The sequence below is a fragment of the Beta vulgaris genome, chromosome 1 (assembly GCF_026745355.1).
Source record: "Beta vulgaris subsp. vulgaris cultivar EL10 chromosome 1, EL10.2, whole genome shotgun sequence".
In the NCBI taxonomy this organism is placed as follows: Eukaryota; Viridiplantae; Streptophyta; class Magnoliopsida; order Caryophyllales; family Amaranthaceae; genus Beta; species Beta vulgaris.
The window spans coordinates 37,738,214-37,750,307 of record NC_079202.1 but is presented as its reverse complement, the minus strand read 5'-3'; the positions used below and the strand labels follow the sequence as shown (position 1 = coordinate 37,750,307).

The 12,094-nt window shown below is 37.9% G+C and overlaps 1 protein-coding gene across 1 annotated transcript; it reads right to left on the bottom strand.

Annotated features, from left to right (window-relative positions):
* Window positions 1–3,865: 3,865 nt before the first annotated feature.
* On the bottom strand, window positions 3,866–10,787 carry LOC104895711 (cytochrome b-c1 complex subunit 6-1, mitochondrial). Its single transcript, XM_010682285.4, has 5 exons — window positions 10,673–10,787; window positions 9,829–9,874; window positions 5,437–5,524; window positions 4,171–4,260; window positions 3,866–4,091 (listed from the first exon to the last, which is right to left on the bottom strand). Coding segments are annotated over exons 2-5 (213 nt in total). The 5' UTR covers window positions 9,831–9,874; window positions 10,673–10,787; the 3' UTR covers window positions 3,866–4,058.
* Window positions 10,788–12,094: the final 1,307 nt, after the last annotated feature.

The following is a 12,094-nucleotide window of genomic DNA, read 5'->3' as shown; positions in this document are numbered from 1 at the left end:
CAGATCTATAATTTTAGGGTTTTTTTTCATTTTCGTTTATTTTTTTCAATTTTTTTTGTTCATTTTCAGATTAGTTTATTTTTTTAGGGTTATTTTTTTCATCGTTAATGTTCAGATTTGTTCATTTTCAGATTAGTTCATTTTCAGATCTATAATTTTAGGGTTATTTTTTTCATTTTTTGTTCATTTTTGTTAATTTCTGTTTTTAAATCCGTTCCTTTTTTTTCTATTTTCGTTCTTTTTTTTTAATCATTAATGCATATATTATATGCTCTACAGTAATTCTGGAGGGTTATCATGTCGCTTTCGTCTGTGCAAAATTTTAGCTTTGGCAATATCTCAAATTATGGGTTTTATTATTGTTTATCCATTAAAACTTTCCTATGCTATATATTATATGCTTTGTTGAACTGGGTATTGTAATGTCTTCTGCTTCTCTTGTGCTGGCATTGTCTAGTTGATTTGGGTGTGCAATTCTAGCATCCACCTTTAGAGTTGGGTGATCAATCTTTTCTGCTTTGGATTGTTTAAATAATATCAACATGAGTACATATATTTAGGAGTAAAAAAATGCAAAAAAAAATATATATTTTTTTTTTTGGGTCAAAAGGGCTGCGTTTTTTTCTAAAAGCGCAGCCCTTCACTTGTAGAAGGGCTGCGCTTTTTGTTAAAAGCGCATCCCTTTTAAGCATGAAGGGCTGCGCTTTTTGTTAAAAGCGCAGCCCTTCGTTGTGAAGGGCTGCGCTTGAAAAGCGCAACCCTACTTAAAAAGTGAAGGGCCGCTATGGAAAGGGCTGATGTCAAAAAGTGCAGCCCTACAGGCCTTTTTTAGCGCAGCCGTTCCTTATTTTTCCAGTAGTAGATTTTCATGGCTCTTCGTGAGGTTGGTCACCACCAAACTCCGCTACTATAACTAGAGATTCACTAGAGTTATCTGAATCAGGTTTACCCCGTTTCACCGTAACAATGTCATCCATCACCACATCCATTCCATCTTCAACTTCTACTGCAAATTTCCTTTTCCCTTGGCGCATGTCATTCCCTTTTTTATGATTCGAGGTTGTTCGGCCATGAACCCCTTTGCGAGGTGCCTTCACAAGTTTTCGAGCCAACGGGCTGTTATACCCGATAACAAAATGAAGGGCCAGCTCCCCAACACTTTGTTCACCCACTATCTCCCTCGCTCCCTTTTGTGGCTCCCCCTCCCTATACTCCCTCACTTGCTCTTGTGACCCCTGCACTCCTTCCTTTTCCCCCACTGAACCGTCGACGAAATCTGCACATGTCACCCCCTCTCCATTGGTTACTACCACACTGACATGATTCATAGTGTCTTCCAGCCCCCCCCCCCCCCCCCCCCCTCGCCTGAGGATCCACGGTTGAGGTTAGGTATATTACCAGGTACACATCCTAACCCTAGCTTTGATTTTTGATACTTCTCCTCCTTTGGCTTACCAAAAAACTTAAGCTTTCGTCCGACCCTTGCAGCCGATGCCTTCTCCAAATACTTTTGCCTACCCTTGCGAGGTGAGGCTTTTAAACATAGCCCCCACCCCATCATATTTTCACCTTCATCTCCACTCGCATGAGGACAGTCTTTTTCACTATGACCCATACGACCACACAAGAAACAAAATAAGGGCAAACCTTCGTATTTAAATTCGATCCCAACCAGATTACCCGACTTTGTTCTGACTTTTTGAAACCTGCGCAGGGGTTTAGAAACGTCCAACATGACTTTAATTCTCCTGTACTTTTCTAGCCCTAGGTCATCATTCTCCAATTCAATTACGTCCCCTAACGAGGATGTTGTAGCTTTTACCGCCACATCATTACGACAAATAAATGGTAAACTATAGATTCGAACCCAAAAGGGTGAATGAGTCAGTTTTACCTGATTTTGTTGTTCCTCGCCTGAGATCTCGTTTAATAACAATAGGTTTTGATCAAAACCCCACGGCTGACCCATCAAAACCTTCTCCTTATCCCTCCAGTGAAAGAATTGGAAAGCAAACAGATTGGTTTCAATTGCTTTAATTACATCATGTTTCGTGGGCGCCCATGATTGCGTGATTGTACGCTTAAAAGCCTCCGTATTAAAAGTTCGATTAGTGTATAGTTTCCCTATGAGCATAAGCGAAACTTTCTCCTCGACTTCTTGATCATCACATTCGCCTATGTCCACAATAGTGTTTTCATCATCGAGGATAGATAAATCAGAGTATTTTTCAAGCAGATCGTTGGCCATAGTGCCGGAGATCAGGCTCCCCGGGAGTGCAGTCGCAGTCTCTCTCTCAAGGGGCCAAACCCTATCTCTCAAGGGAATTTTTTTTTATGTATATAGTTATGTTAGTTAATGTTTAATCATTCATGAAATTGTTTCATGTTTGATCTTGCTTTTAAACTCTATTATCCCACAATAACCCTTTGGAAAAATTGATACGAATAATCCCACCTTTGGCTGGTTTTCCTATAATAGTCCTACCTTTTGATAATATGGGAGCAATCCCATCTATGACCCATGTATTTCTAAATTGGGTCATTTTAACCAGTTACTAGATTGACCGATTAAAAAATTACTTGTTGACTCTTGTTTCCTTTCCAAAAGCAATTATCAATTAAATAATATAAATAAAAACACCCTAACCCTCGACCCTACCCCCAAAACCAACCCCCCCCCCCCCTTCTACCAATCCCTCACCCCTAAAATCACCCCTCAAAAATGATCCCTCGCCTCTGCCAGCATTGCGCCCCCCACCTCTCAATCTCGTTGAACCCATTACCATCCCCTATGTCTTGCCTCGTCAAGTCCACCTTTGTACATGTTCACCTCATCCAATGAAAATACAAATTTTTCTTCTCCTTCATCATCAATCACCTCCACAATCCCTATAATTTCATTTCTCTCTCTTCAATCCACACCATCTGTGATTTCTTTATATCTCTCCTCGGAATTTTCGCCAAAAAAACCAATTTTTTCCGTCGATGAATTCAATTTCAGTCAAAGTTTTTCTATCTTTCAAACACTTCCATATCTACCATCAATGTCGGTAGCACGCCAACACAACTCCTTTGTTCGTCCTTCTCTCAACAGCTACCGGAGAACATTTGTTTCAATCCCATGGCTCAACAAGGTTTCTTCGTAGTGCGAACAAGATGATATCAAAACAATCAGTGATGGTGAGAGAATTTGTAGCACTAACAATCGAAGAGCGTCAAAGTGATTGGGATAGGGATGGTGCACATGGCGATTTAGATTTTCTTTTGAGTAATTTATAGTCAAATAACTAGATTTAGACATTTAATTGAGTTAAAATATATTAAATGACTTCTTAATTGCAAAATTAGGATATTAAACCAGCATTTACAAGTTACCAACAAGTAATTCCCTAATTTGGAAAAACATGGGTCATAAGTGAAATTATTCACTATTATGAAAAGACCACATAGGTGAAATTATTCCTATCAAAACCCTTTCTGCCCTAGTTATTGTGTCCCAAAACACTTTGCAATTGGGTAACGCTCGAATGCGAAAGAAGATGAAGTAGCAACCAGAGAAGCGTGGGAATGAATAGCTACATGCCTACATCCATAACACAACCTATGCCAGATTGGGATGGATGAAGAGGCAACATAAGTCCTGCAAACAATTTTTTAGAACAGCGAGCAATTCGCACTACCTCAGCATTTCCTAGTTTCATAAATCATATTTTCATGATATAGTCCAGGGATCTCTTCATATTATGAAATGTAAGCTTTGTCTGCTCTTACACACCAACTATGCTCAAGAAACCAACAAAAGAAAAACACAGGATGCAGAGATCCCGGTCTACCAGCCTCCAAAATATGGTGAGATCAGTGAATCTGTCAAAACAAGCACAACTTTTTTTTATTCTAGAAACAGTCTTCAGTATGCTCAAAAATTAGTCTCTTTTTTCCTTTTTAAAGAGAACAAAAAAATACAATTCAAAGGCGACATTGTGCAGCACAGAACCACAAGGTGAGTAGAAAAAAGGTAGAGCTTGCACCACAGCAGCAACACCACCAGGATGCCATCATTATTTCAGCTTAGCAAATAATCTTGGGGCAACCTGCATTGCATTTTCACGGGATAAGATTAACAAGGTGAAAGCTATGTCTTAACCAATGGAAAAAGTTAAGACAACTTACACATTTATCAATACAAGACCAGTAGTCGAAATACTGTCCTGTGCAATGCTTATGTCCACTTTCATCATCCTTGATTCTTTTAATACAAGCCTGCATTGTAATTGAGAGTACAGTTTTAAAATGTTACTTTCAAATTAGCTCAAACTCAATCATCATAAGGAAAAATGAAAAAAAAAAAGTATATTTTTCTAGTATGTGCTTAGTAGAAAAAAGAAAACGGACAAATGATCAAATCTACATAAACGAATGTTTTAAGCAATTGAAATCCCAATAAATCGTGAGATTATCTTCACAATATCCCACTACCAGCAAGACCACATGTTTATTATAAGTGAACCAAGCACCATCAAGCAGCATGAAACCATGTGAAACTCTAACCAATTTGGGTACTTTCTTGCCCAACTTCTAACTTTTTATTTCCACTTTTAAACAACGGTTTTTTCACCAAATACCCCTGACAAAAAAAATTATATACCAAATACCCCCACTTTTTTCAAAATTCACCAAATACCCCCGACTTTTAAAAAAATTCACCAGATACCCCAAATGTTAAAAAAATGACACAAAATGCCCTTAATGACTAACGGCGGTCAACTCCATTAGTCATTAGCGTTAATTAATCCTAATTAACCCTAAAAATTCCTAAAAAATCCTAAAATCCTAACTAACCCTAACCCATTCCCATCCCACCAAGCCCACACCCACCCCCAACCCCACCAGCCACCCCCTCCCCCTCGATCGCCCTCGCTGCCGCACCTCCCCATCCCCACCTCCCCCGCTGCGCCTACCAGTCCCCTCCCCCTCCCCCTCCCTTCCGAACTCAGTTGCTCCCCCTCATCAGATCGGAGGGGCTGCGGGGGTGGTGGGGAGGGGGAGGTGCGGCAGCGAGGGAGATCGAGGGGAAGGGGGTGGTTGGTGGGGCTGGGGTAGGTGGCTGGTGGGGCAAGGGGTGGGCTGGGAATGGGTTAGGGTTAGTTAGGGGTTTTAGAAGTTTTGGGGTTAATTAGGGTTTTTTAGGGATTAATTAGATTTTCTAGGGGTAATTAACGTTAATGACTAACAGAGTTAACCGTTGTTAGTCATTAAGGGTATTTTGTGAATTTTTTTAAAAGTCGGGGGTATTTCGTGAATGAATTTTTTTGTCAGGGGAATTTTGGTGAAAAAACCGTTTAAACAAACTTGAGATGTTGCATGAAATGATCAAATCTTTCATGGAATGAAAAAGAAAAAAAGCCATGCAGAATTTCAGTATCTAGCATGATTAACCTGGTAGTCAAGTAAGGGTTTCACGCATTTGGGCTTGCATATGCTTTCTTCAATCTCCCTCTTAGGATCAACAGGCTCCTCGTCCGCCCTACAAATAAACAGCAAGGTGGAAAATATATTAGAAAATATTAATTCTTTCCTTCAAATAGTTGTACATGACAGACAACTTATTGGGATCTCTCTTATGTATTTTTATGGTTATTAAAGGATAGCACATACAGAAGAACGAAAACGAAGTGAGATAAGGAAACTTGAAATAGGACCTTTGATGTCTATATAACTGATGGTCCAAACATGTTATTCTATGTCTTCTGACGAGTGATCACAACTTAAGAATGAGAACATGAGTGGGTGTTGCTGCCAACATCAGTTATCAAGCAAAGACACTGAACTACCATAAAGAGGAGAGATCCCAAAGGTTAAGATAGGGAAAGACAGTACACATAAGGAGAGATCCCAAAGGTTGAGATATAAAGATAGTACACAAAATTATGTAACAAAGGTTGAGATAGGGAAAGACAATGGATATAGGAGTACTATACAATCACCAAAGAGCATACTTATGCTACTTATATGCTATTCAATTATTGACACTTTACCAGCAGCACACTCCAGAAATCAGGGTCCCGACATGCTTGTCTGGTACACCATCCGCTGATGATACTTAGAAATAATACTTCATAGGCCTCCTCTTAAAAAGTTCATCCCTCGAAAATCTAACCACCAAATTTTAGGTTGGACTATATTGGGATCAAAACTGCAAACCTGACAGTTGTATAACTAACCATTGCCACTGTACTTTTGGATCAAAAAGATTACTATTAGAGGGATAGCAGGTGTTCCCATATATGACGAAGGTCTAGGAACCAAAACCATCATGCCCTTGGCCAAACGAATCGTACATAATATGAATCCCAAATTAAAAACATACATCCAATATCTGATGTGAATTACATTGCTCCCCGACTATACAATAGGTTATGCAAATTGAGTTCAACTCCTCTTATGGAAAACTTGAACCATTAAATCCACATGTTATCCCATTCACATGAACAACTAAACTGGAAAAGAAATTAGCTTCTACATTCCACTTTATCTTCTGCCTTTTCCACTGAACCAAAAAATTTCCAAGGCCATGCAAGGCTGAACAAAACAAACCACAATAAGACCATTGAAAAGTCTTTAATGTTCAGAACAAAGGACTTAAACTCAATAAACTGATCTTTCACCCTTCCGCAGAAAGCCAAAAACTAAACCTTACTTTTAAAAAAGTCACTAGGCATCTTCCCTAGACAGGAGGAAAAAAGAGATTAAACATATCCTCAATGCTTCCAAATAGCTTCAAGATAGATATCAAAATAATTGCTAACCACCCATGAAGTAACATAAATACCAGACCCATCATTTCGCCAAAACATCCACCAACCTTAAGCAATACTCTAAAACAGCAAACCACTGATACCGCTCATCACTTATTAGAAAACCTAAGTAAAGTTGGATGAAATTTGCTTCTTCATTCTGGCAACACTGCTTGCACAAGAGCTTCTTATAAAGATACCACCTATTAGTCTGGAAGAGAAAGCCTTAAAAGTTGGTCCTGCACCAGAAATCAAGCCAGAATGCACATTCTTTATCCTAGATCCTAAGCAGCCAACATTGACTTCCAGGCAAACCACCTTTCCTCTCCATTTACTTACCTTGAAGACATTTTCAACATAGCTCTCTCTGCATTAGCAAGCATCTATACATTTTAACATCAGATTCTATTCTGTCCTGGAAATTTTAGACACCTTCACCACAATATTCTCTTTTGGATGATTTGAGCATAATTTAGCTTTTCATTCCAACAACATAAACAGAAAAAGTATCCCCAGAAACATTGTTGTATATCCAAACCCATAAAGGAAAAGCATCATATATAGACAAGTACTTAAGAAACCATGGACACAAGGCATAAGAACCATAAAATCTTAGAGTTAATTCTGCACAGCAAGAAATGATCAAATTCATCAGAGCAAGAAAAGTCGCGATGAGTACAAAAATATGGGTCGATTCTTTAAACATTTTGGAATCAAAATGAAAATAAAGAAGCAAAGGAGTATTCCCCATGGTTATTTTTAAGTGACTTCCTTGTGTGCATGTTAGGATCGTCGCAAAGGCTATCCCCACATCAATTGTCATTCCATATTCCCTTGTTTCCGAATAAAATGGTAAAAGATAATAAAAAAGGCACCATAACCATCAAACCTTGCAAAAGCAAAACATAAATCTAATAAAAGATGAAGCAGAAGTACTCTCAAACCCTATCAGCAACAAGCCCTTGACCTCAATGCCTCAATGCAACATATTAACCTATGAAAAATTGGAAGCAGACCTACATCTAGGCACTGGAAGCTCCAACATACAGGCTAGGGACAGTCTAATGGCATAATCTGGCTAGTTTCAAATATTACCCAAGTTTTAACAAATCCTACTCCCAGTCACAGCTACCTAGTTCAAAGAAATGCTTTTCATAGCTATCAAGACATCAGCATCCCTCTCAAATGACAAAGAAAGCACCTTCACCCTTCTATATCTTCATTTCACTACATTCTGCAGGAGAGTGGTGAATAATAAAGGTCAATTCCGGAGCGACTAGTTTTCAAATATACAATCTTAATCGGCAGTACAGCCTCTAAAAGGTCAAAACAGCAACCATTGAAGTGGGACAAACAATGAGTTGCCAAGGGCATGATTGTTGTGCAGTAGAAAGCAAAGAAAAACTAGTTCAAGAATCAGGCTGACAATTCAGTATAAATCTGATCAAAGTCCAGCCCAATTTAAACAAAGGTTATCAGATCCACGCCAGAAATAAGAGATTCAATTCAAAACAGGAAAAAACAATCCAAGTTTGAGGTTGTATTGGACCATCGTCCAGAGTCCAAACTACCTTGACTCTGACCCAAATACCTAGAACTTCCAGCAAACTAGTCTGCCCATTTCGACGTCACCTAACAGTGCTATCACCTAGGCTAAGAGGCTAGAAAAGAGCAAAAACATTCCTGCCATCAATTTCTTCTCTAGAAAGTAGAGAGCATAAAAGCGATAGGAAATATTTCATCACTCACATTATAAAGTAACGAATTATAACACATAAAGCCACTAATATGACCTCCATAAAGCCTCTTCTTCATATGTCCGGCAAATATCGGAGGGGGGAGGGTAGAAGGGAAAGCAACTAAGAAAAACCCTTTCTGAATTATATCAGCCAGCACCAAATATATGGAGCTCATAAACCCTGATGCTTAGCTAAAGGATAAAAACACTAATTAACAACTATAGCACAACAATTAAACATGTTTGTTACAAAGACATGAAATACAGCTACAATTTTATACGGGTAGAAGCAGTCAAGTGGTAAGTATACAACAGGAGAAACTACGGGTTGAATGGGTTCATGGCTACTCATTAAGGTGTTTCTAACAGATTCATGCTTTTATGCAAGTTCCATTGGTTATCATCAAATGTGGAACAACCTCCAAGATAACTTACCTAGTCCACAAAGTATAAATGACAAACAGAACCACATAAGTCTATGATAGCAGGTATCAGAATTTCCCAAGAGCATCTCAGCATCATCTCTTCTGGCCTCCTCTATACATGCACGGGACGCAGTTTAGCACGCAGCTATTAGTTTACAAAAAGCTTCCCAGTTAGTACTTTTGACCTGTGCTTTATGCTTAATTATGACCATCAAATTTCAGAAGCCGTTAGGCAAGAAAGTTGTGGCAAACTATTTACAGCATGCGTAATATAAATGTTACTGGTCAGCCCTGACATATTGCTATAAGCTGGTATCTGCATGATATAACAAGTGTGTCACCTGTCACTCAAGAAGCTTCTTGTCACAAAATATTTTCCTAGTGCATTTCATGCTATATAACTTGCAAGGAAAAGGGTCAAAAACCAGTGAACAAGCTCTTCTACATAAGCCAAGTTGAAAATAACAATCCTGTGCAATGTACATTCACAGTAAGAAATCTGGCACTGAAAACTCCTAACTAAAGCTAGCTTTGGATGTTGAACTTAGCCCGTCCTCTTGCAGTAAGACCTGTGTCATAATTAAGGTTACTATACGGGGTAAGGCAGCCTACATCTGGATATCCCTAAACTCTGTCCCCAGTTGGAATGTATACAGGGTGGTTTGTCATCAATAGAGATAAAAATTTAGTTACCATGAAAAAAAATAAGGGCAAGAAATCAGAAAAGGCAGATAGAAGCAACAAAGCAAATTCAGAACAACAATCAAGAAGCAAAAAAATTTGCAAGAGCAGGGAAATAAGAGGGTCCATGCATGAAGGTAACACATAGTACTCAAATTAGTTTGTAAGTAAAGGGATAGTTTACACTTACATCAGTAAGAAGTTTAAATAGTGAGTAACGCAAAGATTATCCTCCTCTGCACCAGAACGTAAATGGATTAATATGAAAAGTATTTAAAGCATCGTAATACGACATATGAATTGAACACTACTTCGGCACGAAATATTATCCTCCTCAATCCTATGGTAACACATCAGATCGTTTACATTCCCATACTTATCTATATTTGACTAACAATTATTCTCACCATTTTTCACCTCAATTTCACCAATACCTGTCGCTACCATAATTTGGACCAAAGACAGACTAGATAATAACACTCACTCGTAACGCAGAAAAATTCAACTAATTTACATATTTCACTAGTAAGGCTGGACATAATCTTATAAATTTCAGATGCTACTATTAATTAAATAGTTAGATAAAAAATTTACAGCTAAAGAACCATATGAAGGACAATCAAGCATCTACTACATATTTGACTCAGTTAAAAAGAACTAAAAGTATATAATCAAAACGATCAACGCAGAAAAAAAAAATCCGTTTTATACCCAATAGCAGAAATTTAAGAACACAAATAATATTATATCGATCTAATTTACCAAATTCGATTCAACAAACTGAGACATATAATATCATATATGTGATTAATAAATATAAACTTGGACCCATTTCTACATAATAAGATCTAAGAGTGCATAAAATGCGAATCCTAAATTCCTTAATTCCACAAGAACATAAACCAACATAATTACAGGAAAATAAAATTGACGATAGAAGATAAAATTGGTGATAGATTTGATGGCTTAAATTTGGAGCTTAAATTAATTAAAATTTAAGTATAAGGATGAAGGAGAGAGATGAAGATGCGCACCTGTAACTTTTGTTTTTCAGATCAGTGCGAAAATGGTCAAGTATGATGTGTGTAATGTAAAAACAGCTGCAATTAGGGATCTCAGATGATTGTATAGGAAGACGGCGAGTTGGGCCAGGCGTAGCAGCCCACGTACGTGGTTTGTGCCAAAATGGGCCGTGCCTTGGATATAATCTAAAAAGAAATCGGTCTAAACATCTATCTATACAAATATATTAAAAGCCGTTCATATCAAACAAACGGTGCCACATGACATTTTTCTTAAACTTCTAATAAACGATTCGCACACATGACTTTAGAAATGAAATATGAGAGTTTAGCCACTCATCCACAACAATTTTAATACTTAATGTTTCAAAGTAAAACATAATAATGTCTTATAAATATATATAATTATAAAGATGTAGGCAAGCTTTTTGATTTCTAACACTTTTATTAAGTAATAATATTATCTTACCCCAATCCCATTGAAATTGTTACTTTTATCCCCAATTTTAAATAACTTATCATGTCATAATGTTCATCTTCCAATTCCGCACGAGATAGAATATTATGAAAAGCTAATAAAATCAATTTATGAAATTTATGAATAAAGAGATATCTGATAATTGCAATTAGCTTGGGGCATCACCCGGGCCAAAATACTAGTGTTAAATATATCAGATGGTCATGTTTCAAAAATGACCATGGATAATAATCATTGATGGAGTTTGATTAGGAATATATGTGACATGTGCTTTGTGTGGAGAATAGTGATTAGTTGGTATGATTAATCGTGATTGATAACTATTTAGTAACTATGACTAATGGTGATTTATTATTGTTACACTTATGCAAATATGCAGTGTATACAACTTTTAGTGTTATGCATATCACAAGATGAGCCTTCATAATAATAGTCACATGATTTTAGGTCGATCTTGTATATGTAGTTTTGTCTCTTATGGCTGGTATGTGAAGGGGAGGGGAAGGGGTTTCTCGGTGGGAGGGGGTGGGGAGGAGGGAGAAAGAGGAAGGGGAGGGGGACTAGTGGTTGAGGAGGGGGGGGGAGGGGAGGGTGGTAGCGGGGTGGGAGTGGGAAATGGTAAGGTCAGTGCCGGCCCTGAGGGTAGGCATGAGGTGTCGTTGCCTAGGGCCCATGGCGTAGGGGGCCCAAAAAAATTTCCACTGCACTTTAGTGTACTGTCCAAGGCTGTGTTAAATGCAGTAAATGCAGCACAAAGTTCCACTCTTACATAAAACTTGAAATGTTATTGGTGCAATTAATCTGTTGATTCTTCTCTTATTTTGTAGTCCTTGGCATTGGAAAATTAGGTAAAAGTGCAATTTTGATTTTCACCTGTCAATCTCTTTTTCTTTGTTTTTTATATTTGATGTGTCTACATAGTAGTATAGTTTTCCTTTAAAATCAAGGCAATTATT

Bases quoted from the DNA above. Each gene is read 5' to 3' on its own strand.
- LOC104895711 (XM_010682285.4), bottom strand. The intron at 4,261-5,436 runs GTTAATCATGCT...ATTACAATGCAG, and splicing joins AACCCTTACTTGACTACCAG to GCTTGTATTAAAAGAATCAA. The intron at 4,092-4,170 runs GTAAGTTGTCTT...AATGCAATGCAG, and splicing joins GGTCTTGTATTGATAAATGT to GTTGCCCCAAGATTATTTGC.